This window comes from Staurois parvus, unplaced genomic scaffold, assembly GCF_062004578.1.
Source record: "Staurois parvus isolate SC_StPar_1 unplaced genomic scaffold, SC_StPar_1.0 ptg000381l, whole genome shotgun sequence".
Classification (NCBI taxonomy): Eukaryota; Metazoa; Chordata; class Amphibia; order Anura; family Ranidae; genus Staurois; species Staurois parvus.
In genome coordinates, this window is record NW_028318177.1 from 103573 (window position 1) to 126033 (window position 22461).

Here is a 22461-nt window from a genome sequence, read left to right on the forward strand (position 1 = left end):
CCCAGTCCCTGATAGTGAGTGCAATGGGAGACTTCCAGTGGCAAGGTGCTTGACCTGCTAAGATTAGGCCCTTTTTTTATTGGTCCTTATGGATATCAGGAACATAGAAAAGAGTGCTACCTCTGGAGTTTCCTCTCACGTTTGAAAATTATTTATACACATTTATGGATTGCTGATAAAATTGTCTAGGCTACCTGAGATACTGCGACTCATAGTACAAGGTTTCTGGTTAACATCAGATTTTACAATTTTATTTCCAGCGTTCTGGGAGAAACACTTCAAGCAATACACCTCAAATGCGTAAACCGCATGAATCCTTTGGAAGTAGAGCAGATAAAAAGGAGAGGATGAGGCACAATCACTTTATCAAAACTGCACAGCCTTACAAACCAAAGGTAATGCAATTTTGCTGTTAAGATCAGAGAGTTTTCTTTTTTTTATTGTTCAGTACTTTATTTTATTCTGGGTTAAGGATTGTAATTTTAAACATTACCTATTGATTCCTAAATATCAAAATCTTGCCATCACACTGGGCCTACTCTTGCCCCATATGGGGTCTTGCTCCTCCTTTTGCAGCATATAATGAAAAATGTAAAGTTCTTATAAAGTATAAGATGTAGTTTTGGAGGGTTGAGTCTTAAATTTGGTGACTGTTGGCCAATCTTCAGCTATTTAAAAGGATGCTGTTGGCGTATTTAAATGCAAATGCCTCATGCTCTATGTTTTCTTGCAGGATGCCTCCATAGATGACGTGAAGAAGAAAAGGGTTAAAGATGAGATTGTGGATATTGATGATCCAGAAATGAAACGCTTTCCTTACCCATTTAATGAGCTGTTAGTTTGGGCAGTCCTAATGAAGAGACAGAAAATGGCCCTTTTTTTCTGGCAGCACGGGGAGGAGTCCATGGCAAAAGCTCTTGTAGCATGCAAAATGTGCCGCTCCATGGCCTATGAAGCAAAGCAAAGTGATGTTGTGGATGACTTCTCAGAGGAAATGAAGGAACATTCAAGGTATTCCAAATCATAATTGTTTATTGGACTTTGTTTTGCAGTCTTATGGTAAAATGGAACTAAAATCCCTCTTTCAAAAACTATGAGGAGGTAGGCTTTTTTATTTCACAAGAGACATACAGGCTTTGATTTACTAAAGGCAAATAAACCTTGCACTTTGCAAAGTGCAGTTGCACTCTGCAAGTGTAGTTGCTCCAGAGCTTAGTGAATGAGGTACAGCTTCCCTTTGCAAAAAATACCCAATCACACGCAAGGAAAATATAAAAAAAAGCATTTTTTTTCTTGCACATGATTGGATGAGGACGTCAGCAGAACATCTGCTCATTTACTAAGCTCTGGAGCAACTGCTTTTGCAGAGTGCAACTGCACTTTGCAAAGTGCACAGTCTATTTTCCTTTAGTAAATCAACCTCACAATGTGTCTTCTGCAGTAAAAGAAACATGCTAGCCAGATTCCATGCTTTAAGAAGTGGATAATAGGTTGGACTAGGATACCTGCAACTAATAAGCAAAGACTACGGTGAAGCGTCTGAATCCTAAAGCCACAGTCCCTTTAATACATTTTTAATTCACTTTTGGTTTTGAATATATTTTTTTTCATATTGCCTGCTGCTGGTCAAATAAAACGATGAGTGTTTTGGTCATAAAACCTGCTAAACATTATACATTTTTTATGTCTAAGATTTCTTGGAAGTTCCTAATGTACTTTGTGTCATAAAATAATTGTATAGTTTTAAAGGGGGCTATTGAAACGGCAGTCTGACTTTGGTACCATTCAAGCTAACGTTACTAGATGCTTACTAACTACTGCTGTAGACACAGCTAGCTTAAGAATGTATGTGATTATTATTTGGCATAGTGATACTATAGCTTTCTCCTTTATCAATAAAGTAAAGACTTGTGTTGATAGCACAATTTCATATGCATTTTTTGCATGTTGTAGTGAATTTGGACAACTGGCTGTTGACCTGCTTGATCAAGCCTTCAAACAGGATGAAACAATGGCAATGAAGATTCTTACTTATGAACTCAAAAACTGGAGCAATTCCACCTGCCTGAAATTAGCTGTATCATCAAGGCTCCGTAATTTTGTGTCCCACACCTGTACCCAAATGCTGCTGTCTGATATGTGGATGGGACGGTTAAACATGAGGAAGAATTCCTGGTATAAGGTACTTTATGCAACCTTACAAAATGTTTCTTCAGTATTTAAACAGCTTAAATGTTGTGCTGGATAATTTTAACTTTTTGTCTTTTATTATTAAAAGTATACATACATTAAGCAATATACAGTACATTGTATAGTATTTATTACTTTCATATTCTTTGTTTATTCTTATAATCTGAATAAGTGAAGCATATTCACAGTGAAAGGATTTCAGATGTACCAATGAGTTCGTATATCTGGAAATCATTCAATTTGAATGTTTTGTGCTTTTAAAAAAAAAATGTAAGTTACTGTTAACATGTCAAAGAAATACCCATTGCCAGGCATTTTAGTTTAGATTACCTTTGCTAACAGGTAACCTTTTTCACTAAATGAAGCTTTGTAGATAAACTACTTTTAACTTTTTTAACTTTTGTGTTCAAGGTTATTTTGAGTATTTTGGTTCCACCTACAATTCTAATGCTTGAATATAAAACCAAGGCAGAAATGTCCCACATCCCACAGTCTCAAGATGCCCACCAAATGACAATGGATGACAGTGAGAATAACTTCCAGCAGGTGCCAGAGAACATTGCCATGGTGAGTTAACAAACCAATCACTTAGGGCCAGTTCACACTACTTGCATTTTCAGTGTACTTTTTTTTTTTTCCAAAACGTACAGAAAGTAGGTTATATGGTTGTCAATGTCACAGTTCACATCAGTGCTTGCAGTTCCAGTGGCAGAAAAAAAAGTAAAATAGTCTGCATTTTTCCTGCACAGAACTATACTGGAACTCCGTAAAATGCACTGGAAAGCACATGTCCCTATTTAAATTGTAGAAAAGAAAGAGGGGAAAAAATGAACCGAAAAGCATCAAAAACACATACGAATGTGCCAAAAATGTGCATGCAGAAACGCATCCAGAACGCATCTGGATTGTGTTACTATGGTGTGAACCGTCCCTTGGGGTTTTATGGATAAATTAGTATGATTAGAGTGCAGGAAAGGAACACAGATTTGAAATGTATAATATGGTGAACACACAGCAATGACTGGGTAAAATTCTTATGTTTATTTAAAAAAAATTAAACTGGTTGATACACTTCACGCCGGCGCCTCCCAGCCCTTTTAAGGGGTTTCTGACTCCGGGAGGCAGGGTGGGGTTTAGGGTTTTGTGACTGCTGTGATTGGCTGTCATGGCAGTCATATGATCGGAAAAGTCCTGATCGCAAGGAGAGATTGGGACCTTTCCATGGGACACCGACACAAGTGCTGGGAGCGCTCAGGGCATGTGCTCTCAGCACAAGTTTGTTTACAAATGGTACAAAAATATGCAGCCGCTTGGCGTCAAGGCCCATCCTCTGAGAGGCTGCATATTTGCGTACACTTGGTGTGAATAGGTTAACCTTCTTAATTATTCCTCGATTTATCTTCCTTGGTTGCCTGTCTACTCTCAAGAACAAGATCTCCCCCCCCCCCATCATACTTTATTTTTTTTGCTAGTGTTCTAGGAGAATGGAGAGCTTCTCCTTGGAGATAATCAAAACTTTTTCTTTGATTTTTAGAAAATGTATTTTCTTCTAGCGAATTTCTTTAGTTGCTTCAGTCAGAAGGATCAGCTGATCCTTGGCATTACCACAGAATCCATACCTGGACCCCACTGAGAGGAAGAAGCATGGTGCATTCTCACAGCACTTTACAGATTCAGGGCCATGGTGCTCTGTTCCTGTGAGCTGTGTGGAGGGGGACATCTCTTTTCCCTCCAATCAGCTCTCTGCCCCCTTTTTTCTGAACTCTCAGAGAAGCTTTATAAATTCTAGACTTTGTACATATGTAGAGAAGACTGCAGATACAGGTACAAATGTTGTAGGATGTTCTATCTCTGTGTATCACCTGAGGCCAGTCACTTCACTATGTGTGTGTATGTATATGTGTGTATATATATATATTTATTTATATATATATATATATATATATATATATATATACATATATATATATATATATACTGTGTGTGTGTGTGTATGTGTAAGCCTTTTTTTGCTGTTTTGCCCACCCTCCAATTAGACTGCTTTCTTGGACATCCAATGTACTTGAATTACTTCATCCTGTGTCCCTTAGTTAAGAAAATATGATTTTTGACTTGCCATAAAAATCCTTTTCATGGAGTACATTGGGGACATTTGGTCCCTTCCCTTTGTTCTTGGTATCAACTCCTACTTTTGCAGCTTAAAAAATTGAGGCATGATTGGAGTAAGAGGGATCATACTAGACTATCTTGACATGTTTGTTTGTGTCCAACCTCCTGAAGGCCGCAGCATAGCCTAATGTGCCTGAATTACTTCATCCTGTGTCCTTTAATGTACTTAAAGGTTGTACCTTAAAGTGGAACAACACTGCATCTGCGAACCACAAACCAAAAATGTCATTTCGTTCATTTTTAATATTCTAAGCAAACTCATCCATCCATTCATCCATCCACATCAGCTTGCTTTATTTTGCTGAGAAACCACTTTGAAAAACATCCCCCTAGCATTTCTGGCTGTGGTCATCTTGAGTAAGGGCAGATGATTTATGTAGCACTTACTCTCTGGAATCCAACTGCCCTTTGCTCAGGCATGTATGCAGCAGGGTGTGCATAGTTGAGAAATCCCCTCCTCCCCACCTGAAAACTCCATGGATTTATAACATAATTTTATGACATGTAACTGAAGAAATGTAAAAAAAAACTTTAAAACAAGTAAATATTAAATACTTTATATTCTATTTACTAATGCTAGCAGCATAAGGATTAAAAATAGTCAATGTTGACTGAAAGCATAAACTTCCACTTTGAGTCAAAAATCCTATTTTTAAAACTGGTGTCATTGCTGGGTCTTTGTGCTTATCTATGCAATACAGGCAGTTCATGGCTGGTGGGAGGGGCCAGCAGGACGCTGCACATAGCCTCCTGAAAACATTGCAGCACCCTGTCTTGGTACTCCTCTCAAGAGCCCTTGTCCCTGATACAAGCAGTAGACTGCTTTTGGGAGGGGTATTGCAAATATCAAAATGCCTTAATGGGGGTGGGTGGTTATCAGTCTGGAGATGTGGGCATTTTTAGACAGAATGCATTTGCATGTGAAGGACCCTAGCTAATGCCCATGTGTGATGCTGAGCCTCTTCCCATGTCCACATAATAATAAAGTGGTTGGATCCGGGATAGTCAGACTGAGGAGCAAAGGATATGATGATGCTGGACATTCACCAGCCAGGAAATGGAAAGTTCAGTGTGCAGTGAGGGGAGAGTAAGCAGTTTCAGTATGGGAGCTTTACAAATGTTCAAGACTTCAACTTTAAACCTCACACAAACCCTGGCTATTCAAAATCTGATAAACACAGAAGTATTGGTCACTTTCAGTGAAGACTTCATATTAAAACAGCTGGTAGATTTTGAGATCTAAAGAAGCAGCCCAAGTTACATGCAAGATACTGTAAAGGTAGTGTTGTTACTACACCACCTCATGAACCTACTGTAATTGTTAGTCTTTTATTTTTATACCTTAGATTGTACACCCCTTGAGGGTCAGGGACTGATGTGAATGTACAATATATATGTAAAGGGCTGCGTAAATTGACGGCGCTATATATGTACCTGAAATAAATAAATAGGTGATCACTTTGACAAGTGGGAATGCAGGGGAGAGGTGGCCAAGCTTGGTTTTCTGCCAGGTTTTTTCCTATCTCTTACATGCTGAGGTTAAAATATGCTTTCAAATGTCCTAATGTGCATGGATACATAGGATAACAGTGACTTGCTTCTACGGGCAGAAAAAAAAAACAAAGCTAAACTCTTGTAGAAGCAGTGTTTTCTAAGCCCAACAGTGGCTTCTTTGCTTTTGCAGGGCAATTAAACAGGTTTGCTTTAGCGTGCATTCACGCCTGCGAATGCGCCTGCACTCCGTTTAGGTTTGAGAACTCTAGTGGGGTTCCTGCAGTTTGCTGCAGGAGGCAGCCTCATTGAAAGCAATGGGAAGCTGTTGACTTCCACAACGAATCGTAGACACTCACATGTTTTCTCTCATGCAGCGATCACATGTGAGTGATCAGCCCAGGCATTACTCACTCACCAATGCGGCTTCTTTCAGCCAGTTATATGGAATAACGTGTTAATGTTTGGTGTTTAGCTCAGCGGTGTAGGTTCCTGAGGGCAGGGATGTGAGGCATATGTGGCCCTCTGTAACCTTTAACTGCTGAACAGCGCAATGGTATGCAAAGAAGAGATATATGCTGCTGACTAGGGGCATTAAAGTGGAATAAGTTAATAGTTTTTATAATACTTCAAGCTTATGAATATTGAGATATACTGTGGATAGCTCTGGAAACATACTTATTTGCTTTGTTTTGTATGTTTTAGAATGTATTTAGGGAGGTCCAGGTTTTTGACAGTACAGAAGTTAAGCATGAAATTGAGATTCCAACAAAAACTCGAAGACTTCCTATTGCTCAGAAGTTCTATGCGTTCTACCATGCCCCAATTGTGAAATTTTGGTTTAACACGGTAAGCATTGATAAAGTTTTTTTTTTTGTTTTGTTTTTTTTGAGTCATTGTTATTTTGGATGTTAAGGATGTCCTGCAGCGGTGATACTTGTAATTTCCTCTCTAATTATTAATGGGGGTACACATTACTTCTGTGGAAAATGACCTGCTCTTAGGAGGTTGGACACTAAAGATCTAGACTGTATTCGCACTGGTGTTTAGTCATGCTGCGAATCCCAGTGGTAATCTACAGTGCAATGAGAGGCTGTTTGGGGCCACAGCTATTCGTGCATGGACAGTGATTACGTACAGTGATCATGGCTGGATTCCCTTTGTATAGTGTACTCCTTGGCAAATGCAGCCTTAGTCCTCCTCTGCACCCCTGAGCAAGGCAATACAGGTCTCTGCTTTTATATAACACTTTTCCTGACTGGTTTAGGCTTGACTGGTATCAAACACAGAGAAATGCTTACCTCTGATCTATTTCAAGTAAACAATAGTGCTGGGGGGGGGGGGGGGTTCTTTACCGTCCTCTATACAAAACATTTTTATAGTAATACTTCACAAACCTACCAAGGATTCATTGGACTGTGAATCCCAAGGCCCAGTTTCCCTAATTGACACATGTGTTAAAATATCGGCAAAGCTATTGTCCAGAAGACTACACTCTGTCATTACTGTACTGATTGGATCAGATCAAATGGGCTTTATGCCAGACAGATGTAATATGCCATTCTTTGTTAAACTACAAATGCAACATGATATCCCTGGGACTAGAGTGGTGGTCTCCTTGGACACAAAAATAATCATTTTATTTGTTGAATAGCCTTACCTTTTCTGATACTTAACATATTTGGTTTTAGATCTACATTTATATTGTGGGTGAGATTACTCTAAAAGGATTGGCTGCCATTAGTGCTGTTTAAAAGATGCTAGACTTCACCAAGACTAACACCATTCCCTTAATGCATTCTGTTATGATGTTTTTAACGCCAACTGCTCCAGCCCTGAATAAGGGGACGATTTTTTCCCCCAGAAATGCATTGACTGTATCTGCAGCTCTTAATCATTAAATGTTTCAAAGTCTATTAACTGAACTTTTATACCATGTGCTGCTTCATACACATCCAAGACTTCTTATATCCTTGGAATACAAATTGATTTCTAGATACTACGCTTCCCTAAATCAGACCAAAGCTAATGCCTGCCATCCCTCTAGAGACAGATGGCATGTTCTCATACTTGAGCTGTCAGAGGAGGCTTGCAATGAAGTGCTGACTACCTATTTGGACACAGTTTCTTCCTCCAAAGGTAAAATAATACAAGTGAGATCTCCACCAAACACACTCCTGTTGGACTATATAAAATGAGGAAGAGCGATAATCCAATCTGTCATAAGTGTCGAACAACTGAGGGGACCTTCTTCCATATGGTTGAAAGTTACTCATTTTATTGTAGATAACCATAGACTTCCAAATTAATGCAAACCCTTAGCATGCTAACTAGGTGTTATTGGAGATACCGTCATAAATATGGCCTCAAAAATATTCATTAGATTGCTTTATTTTTATGCAAAAAAAAGCTATTAGACTGAATATACACAGAGGACATAACAGACTAAAAACTGGAAAAGAACACGTTAAAAGAGAAGTATGGGAGTTTACGAAACACACACACACATACTCACGAAGGTGGATGCAGCATCGGTCGGATGCTGCATTTGTGCCCCTCTGCTTCTCGGTCTTCAGAGTGTGGTGACTCTGTCACTGACTCTCTGCTCTGCCCCTCTAACACTCGCTGCAGGTCCGGGCTGTGCAGGGAGCAGTTGTATCAGGCGCAGAGACTGAGCCAGCTGCGGTAAGACATTTGGTTGGATCCAACACTGAAGTTAATATGCCTCCAGACCCTGGACTGGTTCAGTGAATCTGGGTCATAGGAGTGCAGAACTAAGTGCACTCTTGTGACCCACAGGAGAAATATGGCCAAATGCGCTTTTATTTGTGTTACTTACTTTTTATGTAACAGACATCTAAGGCCTCGGTAACAATTGGGCAATTCCTCCCGATTAAATGCGATGTGATTTTTGCCACAACAAAACGTGAATGGGCTGCTCATGCGCACCCAAGTTTCCTCTAGGCGGTATGTGAACAAGGCCAAACATAGAAAATCAGAACAAAAATTGGCAGAAAAATAGCAGCTAAGGGGGAAGGTGTTAACTAGGGCTGGGCAGCTGAGCAGGTTTAACTGAGGTTTAATAAAATGTGTAAATTGAAACAAAACAAAAAAGTAAGGTTGCTTTAACTGACCTCAATTGGCAGCGTAGCATGCCCCAATTCTGCAAGCTGGTAACAATAGAGAAGGCAGGGTACATACCCCAACAACAATACTGGCTCTCGGTAAGCACAAATAGAAAAGGATTTTATGGTAGGTACAAGGAATCCCCCATTTGTTGCCAAAACAATGAATACTTGTGTATTATGTTTTCTTTATTTTACTTTTTTTATCCTGATATTAATTTTTTTTTCTTCTTACAGTTGTTCTATTTGGCATTTCTCATGCTTTTCACATTTGTTGTTTTGGTGAAGATGGGACCCTTGCCGTCTGCTCAGGAGTGGCTTGTAATTGCTTACATTTTTACATATGCAATTGAAAAGATACGAGAGGTTGGTGCACTTCACTTTTTTAACCTGTGCTTATGGTTTTGCTTAGTTTTAACATACAGTATAGAAGGTTTTATCCAAATGCTGTTTTAAAGAGCTTGCATTGTATTTCTTCTTTCTATTAGTTGCTTCCTGCATGATTATTTACAGTGTAGCATATTGTTCCCATCAGTGTTTTTCAAAAGTTTGTTCCCTTATTGTACTGTGAATGTTTTTAATCACAGCACTTGGACAAGGCAGTGTTTAAGATAGAATTTCTGAACCGGGGTTCAGTGGAGCCCTAAGGTTCCGCCCAGAGGTTTTTCTGTGATCTACCTGTCAATCGCAGGCAGCTGACAGGTAGATTGCTTCCTCGCTGCAGACATTCTCCTATCACTTTCAGCATGCAGCCCAGGTCAGGCAAGCAAGCTGTTCCCTGCTGGCCCCTCCTTCCATCCTTTCTATCCCAGATGCTTTAATGTGACATTACATGGGATGGACAAGACCGAAAGACCAGCAGGGAACAATGTGACAGAACCAGGACCATCAAAGCCGATTCCACACAGAAATGCCGGCACGTCTATGTGAATCCGCTACACAGTTGTAGTTGATTGAAAAAAGGGAAATACGGCCAGTAAAAAGCCAACCTGTTTGGGCCATTCAGGCTAAATCATGGCTAACATACAAACGTAAATCACATCTTATATAGTCCTTAAAATCGTTTGTTTACAAAAAGGGGGAGGGGAAAGGAGCAGACCATTACCTAGTCAAACCCCACCAATGTAGTGCATATTAAAAATAATAACAAGTTATATATTACCAACCGAGCATAAAATATAGCAGGATAAACAAAAGGAATGCTCTGTGTAAATACATATAACACACAAACCCTGCTTGTATTGTAGCATCGCACTTTGAAGATGTGGAATACACAAAAACAGGGAGGGAGCAGTCCTAGGAGTGGATATATCTGTGGAGTGGATATATCTGAAATACAGATCTGCATCCCAGCAGTGATTAAGACAACTGGGAATGCGACTCCAACTCTGCAGTGTGAAATTCCAACAGCCCCCGGATCTGCTACCACCCCGATCAGTAGAACGCACCCTTTCAATGCCACAAAACACAAAAGAGGATGCTCCATTGTTGGTTCAACAATGAAGTGTGTTGAATAAAAATATTTTGGTGATATTTGCCTAATTTTCTTCATGTTTCTTTTCATTGCAGATATTTATGTCTGAAGCTGGCAAAATTAACCAGAAAATTAAAGTGTGGTTTGGTGATTATTTTAATATTACGGATACAATCGCCATCATTACTTTCTTTGTTGGGTGTGGACTGAGGCTTGCATCATATAAGTATGATGCCGAAATACCGTTAAACCTTGATTCAAACCACAATGCAACTGGAAAGGAGCCTGCATATGGTCATGTTTTACTCAGTGGAAGGTTAATTTACTGTCTTAATATCGTATTTTGGTACGTCAGGCTACTCGATTTTTTGGCTGTCAATCAGCAGGCTGGACCCTATGTCATGATGATTGGCAAAATGGTAAGTTAATGTGTTGAACTGACAGTTCTAAAATCTTTGTTTTTACATTTACACTGTTGGCAAAAGGTCACTTGTATCCTAAACCCTATCTGGAAAAGTAAAGTGAATATACTTATCATTTTTTTATCCATGTGTTAAAACAGTGGATTGTTGGTGGAATGCTCTGGCTCCTGCAGATGTTTCCTCCAGCTCAGGTCTTTACCGAGGTATGGACCTTCAGCACCAGAGATAGAGGGAATATTAGTGAATTACAAGTTTGGTGACGTCACTGCACTTGTACTGTATTTGGAACTACAGTCCCATTTACCACAGCAGTTTAGTTTTTGTGTTTTTATGCACAGCTCTCCGTGAATGAATCATGCGACTGTGTGGGCGGAGCCATGCACAGCCGCACCTAATTCTAATTTGATAGGAACTGGTGCTTCTGTAAGGGAATGGGGGGGGGGAGTTGAGGGTGGTGGGCTGTGACTCTGACCATATTTCATGTTACAACCTAAATATGGGTGTAATGTAAACAACAATCAGAAAGTTATTTAGCTTTTTAGGTTCACCTTCTTGTAAAAAAAATAAGTAATAAATGCGTGTCCTTTTGCAGGTAAAAACGGGATTTTATTTTTTTACTTGGAGCCTGCAAACCATTGTACCCTGGGTGCAATGCAAGGCTCCTGCAGACTATCCATGTAAGCTGTCTGCCTGTACCTCATTCAGGCAGGCAGTTACAAAATGACAGGAAGCATCAGCGAACTAACTAGAGTGCTGATCAGTGCCCTGGTAGTTCATTGTGAACTACAAAACGACATCCACAAAGGCTGGTGTACTCTTAGTTCTCCCATTCACAGCACTCTGTGAATGAATGAATGACGCAGCCGAGTTGGAGGATTCACGCACGCGTCTGTTTTTTTAAATTGTGACAGCGGGTGTGAGGAGAATATCCCCCAGCTTGCTGTCACAACAGGGGTTAGGGGGTGCGAGGGCTGCTGCAACCGTAACATGTTACACCCTGAGTATGGTTGTAACATCTTACAAGAGATGAACTTACTCTTTAAGCTATGCCAGTTTATTATATGCAGGTGAACTTTCATTTTCTATCTGGCTCCCAAGGTCACCAGCCCACTTAATTGGAGTGGCAGGGGGAAGAAGGAAGAGGCAGCATGCATTCCTCCTTGTCTCTAGTTCATACATGTCCTCTGCTGCTAGCTGTTTATTCAGAGCAAATGAACTGCTGAAAACTTTAAAGGCCTATTAAATTTTATGTTCAAGCATTTTACAAATTTACCCCTAAACGTCACTTTTTCACCTCCTAGAGTGTGTCCAGTCGTTATTTTTAATATTTTACTATGCTCCTTTACATTTTTCATCTATTAAAAAAACCTGCCGATTTTTTTTTTTTTTTTTAATTGTAGTTTTGCCCTGACATACATTTTGATTATTATTTATGCACTTAGTTCCAAAAAAACCCTAATTTATAATGTAATATTTAAAAAAAATAACTATCATTTCCCATTAATTTAAGGTTGCAAACATGTTCTACATAGTTGTCATAATGGCCGTTGTTCTTCTGAGTTTTGGAGTTCCAAGACAAGCAATTTTATACCCACTTGAAGAACCAACTTGGATGCTTGCCAGGAACATTGTTTTTCAACCGTACTGGATGATCTTTGGGGAAGTGTATGCTTATGAGATTGATGGTATGTTTCAGGACATATTCACACATTTGTTAATGTTGTATCTAATTGTTGTCCTCAGAGCTTCATAGGAAATAGAAAACCAAAGGCTAGTGTTGGTGGGGAATGGGTGGAATTTACACCTGCGGTTCTGGAGAGGTGTGTGTGCATGTATGGTATATATGTGAACTTGCAAAGATCAAAAATGGAATGTTATGTTGCATGCAGCTTATTGACCTATGACTCATATCCAAAACCATGAGGCAGATAAACATTCAAGGTTTTCAAGAGATGGGGATCTTGAGGTTTATTTTTTTCTTCTTTTTCATATAAAAATTTTGAAACCTTTATCCTTTGACTTTGTTCATGCTCTCCCTTCTTATAGTTTGTGCAGAAAACTCTGAAGTGCCAGAACTCTGTGACCTGGGAACATGGTTGACACCATTTCTTCAAGCTGTCTACCTCTTTGTACAGTACATCATTATGGTGAATCTTCTGATTGCATTTTTTAAGTAAGTCAATTTTGAGGTTGCATTCCTAGATCACAATTTGTTCACATATGAATTCCAGAAAACCTTCTCTCAGTGATTTTAGACTGTGGTTGCTCTCCCATATGGCTTGTACACCTTTGATAGATGCCAGATGCTTTGCATAGATACTGAAGGAATTATCTACTAACACATCTGGATGGTCTTGTTTTAGTTTCAACTAATTATTATTATTATTTTTTAAATCTGTATTATAATCTGCTTTTTAAACAGGTTTTTAGGGGTTGGAAGGTTGGAATACGACATATCTGTTGCTTCCCTAGTAAAATGTCTCTTTCCCACTAAAGGTTCCATTTGACATATTGAGCTCCCAGATGTTGAAGGCTCATCTGTTTTAGGTAGTGAAGTCAGTACAGCCCATCTTGTTCCATGGAGCTTGCCACAAACCTTTAATTTCATTATACAGCTTTAACTCCCTGTTCTGTTATTGGGATGCATTGTTTTGCTGCCAGCAGCCATCTCTTAGCAACAAAGTGTCTTACACCTACCAGTTTTAATATCGGGGCCCTCTCGAATCACACATACTGGGCCGGTGTAGCCACAGTCACACTGGCCACTTTTGTGCCATGCCCATAAACACTTTGCATGTCAACATGAAGGAAGTAATTCACGTGCAATAATCCACTACTACAAATTACCTGTTTATGTGACCACACTTTGTGGTCTTATTAGAAGGTTGCAAGCATCCTGAAACGTTGCACATACTATTCTCCTGCTAGATTTGTATGTATTTCATAAAAATTTTGATGAGAAATGTTCTGTTCCTTCTGTGGATCATCTCATATTGTACCTTAACCATTTCCATACCGGGCACTTTTACCCCTTTCTCTCCCAGGCCATTTTTCAGGTTTCAGCACTCTCACACTTTGATTGACAATTGCGCAGTCATACAACACTGTACCCAAACTAAAATTTTATCATTTTCTTCACACAACTAGAGCTTTCTTTTGGTGGTATTTAATCAGCGCGGGGGGTTTTATTTTTTGCTAAATTAACAAAAAAATACCGAAAATTTTGAAAAAAAGCTGACTTTTCTCTTTGTTTCTGTTATAAAAGTTTGCAAATAAATAATTGTTCTTGATAAATTTAGGCCAAGATGTATTCTGCTACATGTCTTTGGTGAAAATAACCCAAATTAGGATGTATTTTTTAGTTTGTAGGAAAGTTATAGAGTTCACAAACTATAGTATAGATCTGAATATTGATCAATCCTGAAGTACTGACAGCCAATCTAATTTCTTTAGGTCCAAGAATGTCAGAACAGTGCAGATATCCCCCAATTGACCCCTTTTTGCAAAGTAGACAGTGTGACGTACTTCATAAGAGGCATGGCGAGTTTTTTGAAGTTGTATTTTTTTTTGTCATAATTTTTCAGAAAATGAAAAAATGAAAAAATTATTTTCACTATTTTTTTTTACATACTGTCACCAATGCAGTACAGCATCATCATATAACTGGCATGACGGTGATCAGGGACACTGGTGACAGTATGAAAAAAAAAAATATATATATATATTTTTAATTTTTTTAATTTTTTATAAAATATTTTTCTTTTTAAGATTTTTTTTCATACTTCACCATGTCCAAACTAGTACACTGTTACCATAGTAACATTGTACTACTTTGGGGATGTGATCAGTATTTTTGTTTTTTTTTTTTTTTACATAATTTGCTTATAGCAAAGAATTACTTTGCTATAAGCAAGCATTTACCTGAATGACATCGATTTATTCAGGGTTTTTTTTTTTTTTTGTGCTTAGCTGTGATTTGGCCACATGTGCATGTGATCGCTGTGACCATTCACAGCTAGACACTAGTATACAATGGATGGCATGAATGAAGCCATCCATTGTATACAACTGTCATGTGACCTGCTGTGATTGGTTACAGCAGGTTACATGGTACTGGCAACGGGGCCGGTACTCAGATCTGTCATCGGCCGTGTCCGAGGTACACGGCCGGTGACAGATCGTGCCGCTGCGCGGCTCTGCAAGCGAGAAAACTGTGCATGCCCGGGAGTACGCCATATGGCGTCCACCCGGAAATCTACAGCATTTTGCCGGCCGCCAAACGGCTATTGGCCTGGCAGCCTTTTGGTTAACAGGCTAACTACCTTTTAGGTGAAGGATGCATATGCTTTTAAGGACCAAACTGAATAGTGGTTGGAAACCCTGTCCAGAACTGTGTTTTTCATTGGCCGGTCCTGCCTTACACGTGATGCTGACTGTGCTTTTACTTTATCAGAACATTCTTGACTGGGAGAAATCCCTGAAAAGTGATCTAACCACCGCTGCCATTCACCCTTTGATTGTTAAATGTATGGAGCAGATCGCTGAAGTGTTACATTTCATCTGTGATGGCTTACTGGAAGACTCTTGCCTATCCCATATGTTAGTGCATACACAAAAGGCACTTTTGGCTAATGTTCTGGACTGTGGATTTATATTGTAAGAAACGTTTGATCTGCACTCCCTCCGAGGAACAATACCTCTTTGGATCAGCCCTAAATATTCTCTCATCAAAGATATTACTAGTGGTATGGTCACTTCTTTTCTCCAGTGGTAGAAATCTAAGGAGCAGACTGCATTGTTGTCTTCCTCTCATAGCCAAGAAGCGTCCCTTTATTTTTCTACTCCCTTCACTTCAGTGTTGAGGTCCTCCAAGCCTGTCTTCGCATTCACTCACCAGGTCTGGCAGTTCAAGTCTCCCAAATCCTTAGACAAGCCCTCGGCATGAAGGTGCACCCCCCCTTTTCAGAGTGGGAGATGTCTGTTGTCTTTTGGGTCTGGTCCTGGACCTGTTTCAGGCCAGAGTGTTCCTTCCCCAGGAGAAACTTCAGACTCTACAGTTTTAGGTCCAGACCCTTTAGCCTTTGAACCATCTGAATCTCTGCTTTAGCATGAGATTCATGGGGCTGATGGAAGCTTCCTTTGTAGCAGTTCCCTTTGCCCAGTTTCACTCCAGACCCCTGCATCTGTCATTGTGGGATAAATCTGTCCTCCTCTGGATAGGCCATTTCAGTTGATAAGGCTATCTCTGGCTTGGTGTCTCAGGAATTTGGCTGATTCATTCTTCCCATCTTGGCAGAGTCTCAAGACAGCCTGATGCCAGCCTGTCAAACTGGGTGAGAGATCCTGGGCACCTTATTGACACTGGGCCCTTAGTTGTTGAAGGAATCTCATCCTTTGACTTTGAGCTTCAAGCAATTTGGTTGTTCCATCATTGTTGGACCAATCTGTTGGATGGCCATCCAATCGTGATTCAGTCTGACAACTCCACAGCGGTGGTGTACAGTTGCAAGAAAAAGTATGTGAACCCCTTGGGATTACGTGGAGTTTTGCATGAATTGGGCATAAAATGTGCTCTGAACGTCATCTAAGTCACAACAATAGAAGAACACAGTCTGCTGAACATAATACTACACAAACATTAGATGTTGCCATGGTTTAATTGCACATACCATGTGAACATTCACAGTGCAGGGAGGAAAAAGTATGTGAACCTTTGGACTTAATAACTGGTTGACCCTCCTTTGGCAGCAATAACCTCAACCAAATGTTTCCTGTAGTTGCAGATCAGACCTGCACAACGATCTGGAGTAATTTTGGACCAATCCTCTTCACAAAACTGTTTCAGTGTAGCAATATTCTTGGTATGTCTGGTGTGAATCGCTCTCTTAAGGTCATGCCACAGCATTTCAATCGGGTTGAGGTCAGGACTCTGACTGGGCCACTCCAGAAGGCATATTCTGTGCTCTTGCAGCCATTGTTTTGTTGAATTACTTGTATGCTTTGGGTCATTGTCCTGTTGCATCACCCATCCTCCGCGGAGCTTCAGTTGGCGGACAGATGGTCGTACGTTTTCCTGCAAACTGTCTTGATAAACTCTGGAATTCATTTTCCCATCAATGACAACAATCCGTCCAGGCCCTGAGGGAGCAAAGCAGCCCCAAACCATGATGCTCCCTCCGCCACATTTTACAGTGGGGATGAGGTTTTGATGTTGCTGTGCCTTTTTTTCTCCACACAGTGTTGTGTGTTCTTCCCAAACAACTCAATCTTGGTTTCATCTGTCCACAGTATATTTTGCCAGTTGTGCTGTGGAACATCCAGGTGCTCTTTTGCAAACTTCAAACGTGCTGCAATATTCTTTTTGGACAGCAATGGCTTCCTCCGTGGTGTCCTCCCATGTACACCATTCTTGTTTAATGTTTTCCCTATTGTAGATGTGTCAACAAAAATGTTAGCATGTGCCAGAGATTTCTGTAGGTCTTTAGCTGACACTCTGGGATTCTTCTTTACCTCATGCAGCATTCTGCGCTGTGCTCTTGCAGTCATTTTTACAGGACGACCACGCCTAGGGAGAGTAGCAACAGTGCTAAACTTTCTCCATTTGTAGACAGTCTGTCTTACCGTGGACACATGAACATCAAGGCTTTTGGAGATACTTTTGTAACCCTTTCCAGCTTCATGCAAGTCAACAATTCTTGATCGTAGGTCTTCTGAGAGCTCTTTTCTGCGAGGCATGGTTCACATCAGACAGTGCTTCTTGAAACCAGTAAACCCAAAGCAGGTGTGTGTTTTTTAAGGGCAGGACAGCTGTCAGCAACACATCCAATATCCTCACACTGATTGGAGTCAAGGTTGGCTCACTCCTGGCTCCAATTAGCTCTGGGAGAAGTCATTAAGCTAGGGCCTCACATACTTTTTCCTCCCTGCACTGTGAATGTTTACATGTTATGTGCAATTAAACCATGGCAACATCTAATGTTTGTGTAGTATTATGTTCAGCAGACTGTGTTCTTCTATTGTTGTGACTTAGATGACGTTCAGAGCACATTTTATGCCCAATTCATGCAAAGCTCCACGTAATCCCAAGGGGTTCACATACTTTTTCTTGCAACTGTACATCAGCCGTCAGGAAGAAACCAGAAGTCTCATTGATTTAAGAAAGGTAGAGTGAGTCCTGTCCTGAGCACATATCATCAGTGTTAGCCCTGAACATTTCCATGTGTAGACCGTTAGCACCAGATTTCATCAGCAGGCACCTGGGGGTTTCTCAGGACCTGTGCCACAGGGGAGAGGGATACCAGAAATAGACCTTCTGGCTTCCAGTTTTAACAACACACTGGACAGGTTTTTGTTCAGGTACAGGGATCCACTGGCAAAAGAAGTGGATGTTCTGATGGTTCATTGGTATGAGAACACTGATCTATGTCTTTCCAACCCTGACACCACTTCTTCACGTGCTGTGCAGAATTGAAATCGAGGGCATTCCTGTAATTCTCAATTCTCCATTCTCCAGATTGGCCCAGGCAAATTTGATCGTTGATCTGGTAAGATTTCTAGCAGAAGCACTGTGGACCCTGCCAAACCATTTGGAGCTATTTCAAGGGCTGATTTGACATCTTACTTCATTGCTAGCTTTTAATCGGCATGACCACTGAAGCCAAAACCTTAAGGGACAGGAGCATCAAATGTGATTCTACAATGATTAATGCTGGAAAGCCCACTTCCCGTTCGGTTTCCCTTCAGAAGCTACAAAGAAATTCTTGAACTTAGCACAGTTTATGGTACTACACTAACTGAACAAACAGCAGCTATCTAAAAATGATATAAATATATTAAATGCAAATATAGAGTGTGAAAAGACAGCACTATTAAAAAACCCTATTCAAAACCTTTGAACAGTATGAACACATTCTATGAATGAGGTGCCACCTACCCACTCTACACCTAAATAATAACTCTATAAATACATCTATCACTGTGCAAAAAAACATATATAACACAATAAAAGGCTTAGTGCTGTGCAGAGATAATGAATAACTATGTAAAAATGCATGCAATAAAAATACATGTGCAAAAATCTATATGCAAGTAACTATACAAAAGCTCATGCATATATAACATATAATATAACAATAAAGTGCTTGGTGCTGTGCAAAAATTTAAAATTCATACAATAAAGATAAATGTGCAAAAATCCATATGCAAAAACTGTGTAAAAGTTAATCAATTCCTGTAACTATCTTGTGAAAAGTAAATATATGAAGAGAACTGATCCACTCCAAAAGATAACCATTCATAAAAGTCCTACGTATCCAACATGAATGATCAGTGCTCTTCTTATGTTCTTTTAATCACCAAAATAAAGTGCTCTCCATCATCTTAGGTACTGGGTAAACTCATCAGAGCCTAATGCTGGTAAAATTATAAACCAGCAGTAAAAGCACACCACTCCAGGAATCACGATCCCCAGCAGTTCATTCAGGAAGACTGTTCCATATATTGTAACTCATAAGCAAGAAGAGAGAGGAGTCTCTCATAGCGTAAAACCATCTTAAAATGCTTTATTATTAAATACAAACAGTTCTCACATATATTGTGTGTCTCTACTGACACAAGTATACAGGCTTAATCATAGGCTGTGTCGCCTCCGGCCAGCAACTCCGAGCCGTTAGCGCAATCACAGTGTGCTCCATCCTACGCGTTTTGTCATCAGACATCTTCCAGGGGCAACACTATATATATTTTCCATTCAGAAGCTGTTATTTGAACCTATTTGGGCTGGGTTTTCCCCTTTTTAGTTTCTGTTTCTATACTTGATCTGTGAGGACCTTATGTTCTTTTCAGCATCGGGCATCTGTTTCCCAGATTTTTAAGGCTACCACCTGGTCTTCTGTTCTCTAAATTGTACCTTTTTAGAACTTTGTTTTACCTGATGTCAACTTTGGTCGTAAGGTCCTTCAGGCTGCTTTTTGCAGTTTTGTTCAGCCTGATCGCATTTGTTGTTCTTCATCCCTCAGTTACGCAGCCCAAAGATGATTCATTTTTTCATTCAACCCGCTAGACTTAAATTCCCCCATCTACATATTCAAAGGTGGATGGAGGAATCCTCCCTGCTGTAACATTTTGTTCTGACAGCAGGGAGACTTCCACACCATCAGAATTCACTGATCAGCACTGCTGGCTATAGCTGGCGATGCTGATTGAGTGGCAAAAATCTGACAAGGCGGTTGTATAGAAGTTGATTGGTAGATCGATGATGTACAGCCACCCTGCCTATAAATGGATTGAAATTCGACGGGTCCCTGCTGAACCAGATGAATTTCAATTCATGTATGGCTGGCTTTAGACTGCTTTTTTGATGTCCCAAATGTTAGACTTCATGTGCCCCTCAGTGGATGAAATTGTACTTGCCATAAAATCATTTTCTTGAGAAACACAGTTCCCATCCCTGAAGAGAAACTTAGAGCACCACTGAAAGCTTCTCAGAGATGGCAGTGCCGTCATGAGAATCCACTCATCCACCAGTGACAGATGTTAGTATTAGAAAAAAGCTGCACTCCCAGCTCAACTGGAGTGTGTATATCAGTATGAAAAGGCCTCACACAGCTCTCCTTCATCAATTGCATCCTTTGACGCAATTCCTCCTCTCCAATGGTGCTTAGTCATGGAGGACTAAGCCCCTGTGGACAGTGCAAAATGTGTCAGGGGCGTGGTCGATTGAGAGCAGTCTGAGGCTGTTTCATACTGATATACACACTCCAGTCGGGCTGGGAGTGCAGTTTTTTGCTAATACTAGCACAGGTCCAACCCCTGTTTATGATGCTGGTACCAGGAGGGTTTGTACTCTGGTCTGGCCTTCCCCCCCCTTTTTTTTTCTTCTCCATTTTCCAATACTCCTAGAGGTGGCAGTATATCCTTCAGGTTTTAAAACTTCCTCTTTCCCTTAGTGGACTCCAAAATAAGAATTTTACAATGACTACAAAAGGTCTTGTTTTGTAGAGTATAAAAATCCTATTTAATTCTGTTTCCCTTTACCTCTATTTTCACAGCAATGTATATTTCCAAGTAAAGGCTATTTCAAATATTGTTTGGAAGTACCAGCGTTATCACTTCATAATGGCTTACCATGAAAAGCCTTTTTTGCCTCCACCATTGATCATCTTCAGTCACTTGTCTTCTCTGTTCTGCTTTGTGTGTAAACGAAGAAAGAAGGACACCTCTTCACATGGACCAAGTAAGTTTTAGTGTCTTGCTTCTAATTTTTCTCATTAAATTGTGCCTGTTACCTATATGTTAAGGTAGCTATACTAATGATTTTTCCACTGTTTACCAGTTCATTAGATATATAAAAAAAGAAAACCGCTCGGTGCCCAAAAGAAATCCTATAAATGTATAACCGTGTTAAAATTCATATATACTAATACTGTTGCGCTATATCCTTCAGTAATCATCAATATAATGGTGATCTCTACTACACAAAACCTCAATAAAAGGTTGGAATATATAAATCATTCGTCCATTAACGCCATATGTGAAACCTTCTGGCTTCCAGTTTTAACAACACACTGGACAGGTTTTTGTCCAGGTACAGGGATCCATTGGCAAAAGAAGTGGATGTTCTGATGATTCAGTGGTATGAGAACACTGATCTATGTCTTTCCAACCCTGACACCACTTCTTCACGTAGTTAGATATCGTGTTTGGAAGGCCACCAGTGAATCCCTCCACCATGTCACATACAGCCTCTTACTGGAACAGAAGACTCCAAAGTATAGGTGGCCTGTGAAAGTCCAGAGGTGCATGCACCTCTGAGTAATGGATCATCCAACATAGGGAACCAGACTAGCAGGAGAGTCAACTTTATATCTCTTGCACTCCGATAATAACAGCCTAGCAAAAGAAGCAGATGACAGCCACCAATAGTGTAAAACTGCTGGGGTTATCGCTGAAAAAACTGTGTATCTTACAATATATCCAGTACCATAAAGTAATCGATAATATAGTGCTCAATTCACTAGTAACACTGTGAAAAACATATGACTAAATATATATATATATACAGTGGGGCAAAAAAGTATTTAGTCAGCCACTAATTGTGCAAGTTCTCCCACTTAAAAAGATGAGAGAGGCCTGTAATTGGCATCATAGGTAGACCTCAACTATGAGAGACAAAATGAGAAAAAACATCCAGACAATCACATTGGCTGATTTGGAAAGAATTTATTTGCAAATTATGGTGGAAAATATGTATTTGGTCAATATCAAAAGTTCATCTCAATACTTTGTTATATATCCTTTGTTTGCAATGACAGAGGTCAAAAGTTTCCTGTAAGTCTTCACAAGGTTGGCACACACTGTTGCTGGTATGTTGGCCCATTCCTCCATGCAGATCTCCTCTAGAGCAGTGATGTTTTGGGGCTGTCGCTGGGCAACACAGACTTTCAACTCCCTCCAAAGGTTTTCTATGGGGTTGAGATCTGGAGACTGGCTAGGCCACTCCAGGACCTTGAAATGCTTCTTACGAAGCCACTCCTTCGTTGCCCGGGCGGTATGTTTGGGATCATTGTCATGTTGGAAGACCCAGCCACGT

At 40.1% G+C, this 22461-nt stretch overlaps 1 protein-coding gene across 3 annotated transcripts in view; it reads left to right on the forward strand.

Moving 5' to 3' along the window:
• TRPM7 (transient receptor potential cation channel subfamily M member 7) overlaps positions 1-22461 on the forward strand; it is a 125722-nt gene that overhangs the window by 40092 nt on the left and 63169 nt on the right. For all 3 annotated transcript variants that reach the window (XM_089685691.1, XM_089685689.1, XM_089685690.1), the window contains 10 exons: positions 261-395; positions 734-1011; positions 1954-2182; positions 2602-2757; positions 6556-6699; positions 9213-9341; positions 10545-10868; positions 12382-12556; positions 12918-13044; positions 20921-21105. In XM_089685691.1, coding sequence (XP_089541817.1) covers positions 261-395; positions 734-1011; positions 1954-2182; positions 2602-2757; positions 6556-6699; positions 9213-9341; positions 10545-10868; positions 12382-12556; positions 12918-13044; positions 20921-21105 — 1882 coding nt within the window. The remainder of the gene's footprint in view (positions 1-260; positions 396-733; positions 1012-1953; positions 2183-2601; positions 2758-6555; positions 6700-9212; positions 9342-10544; positions 10869-12381; positions 12557-12917; positions 13045-20920; positions 21106-22461) is intronic.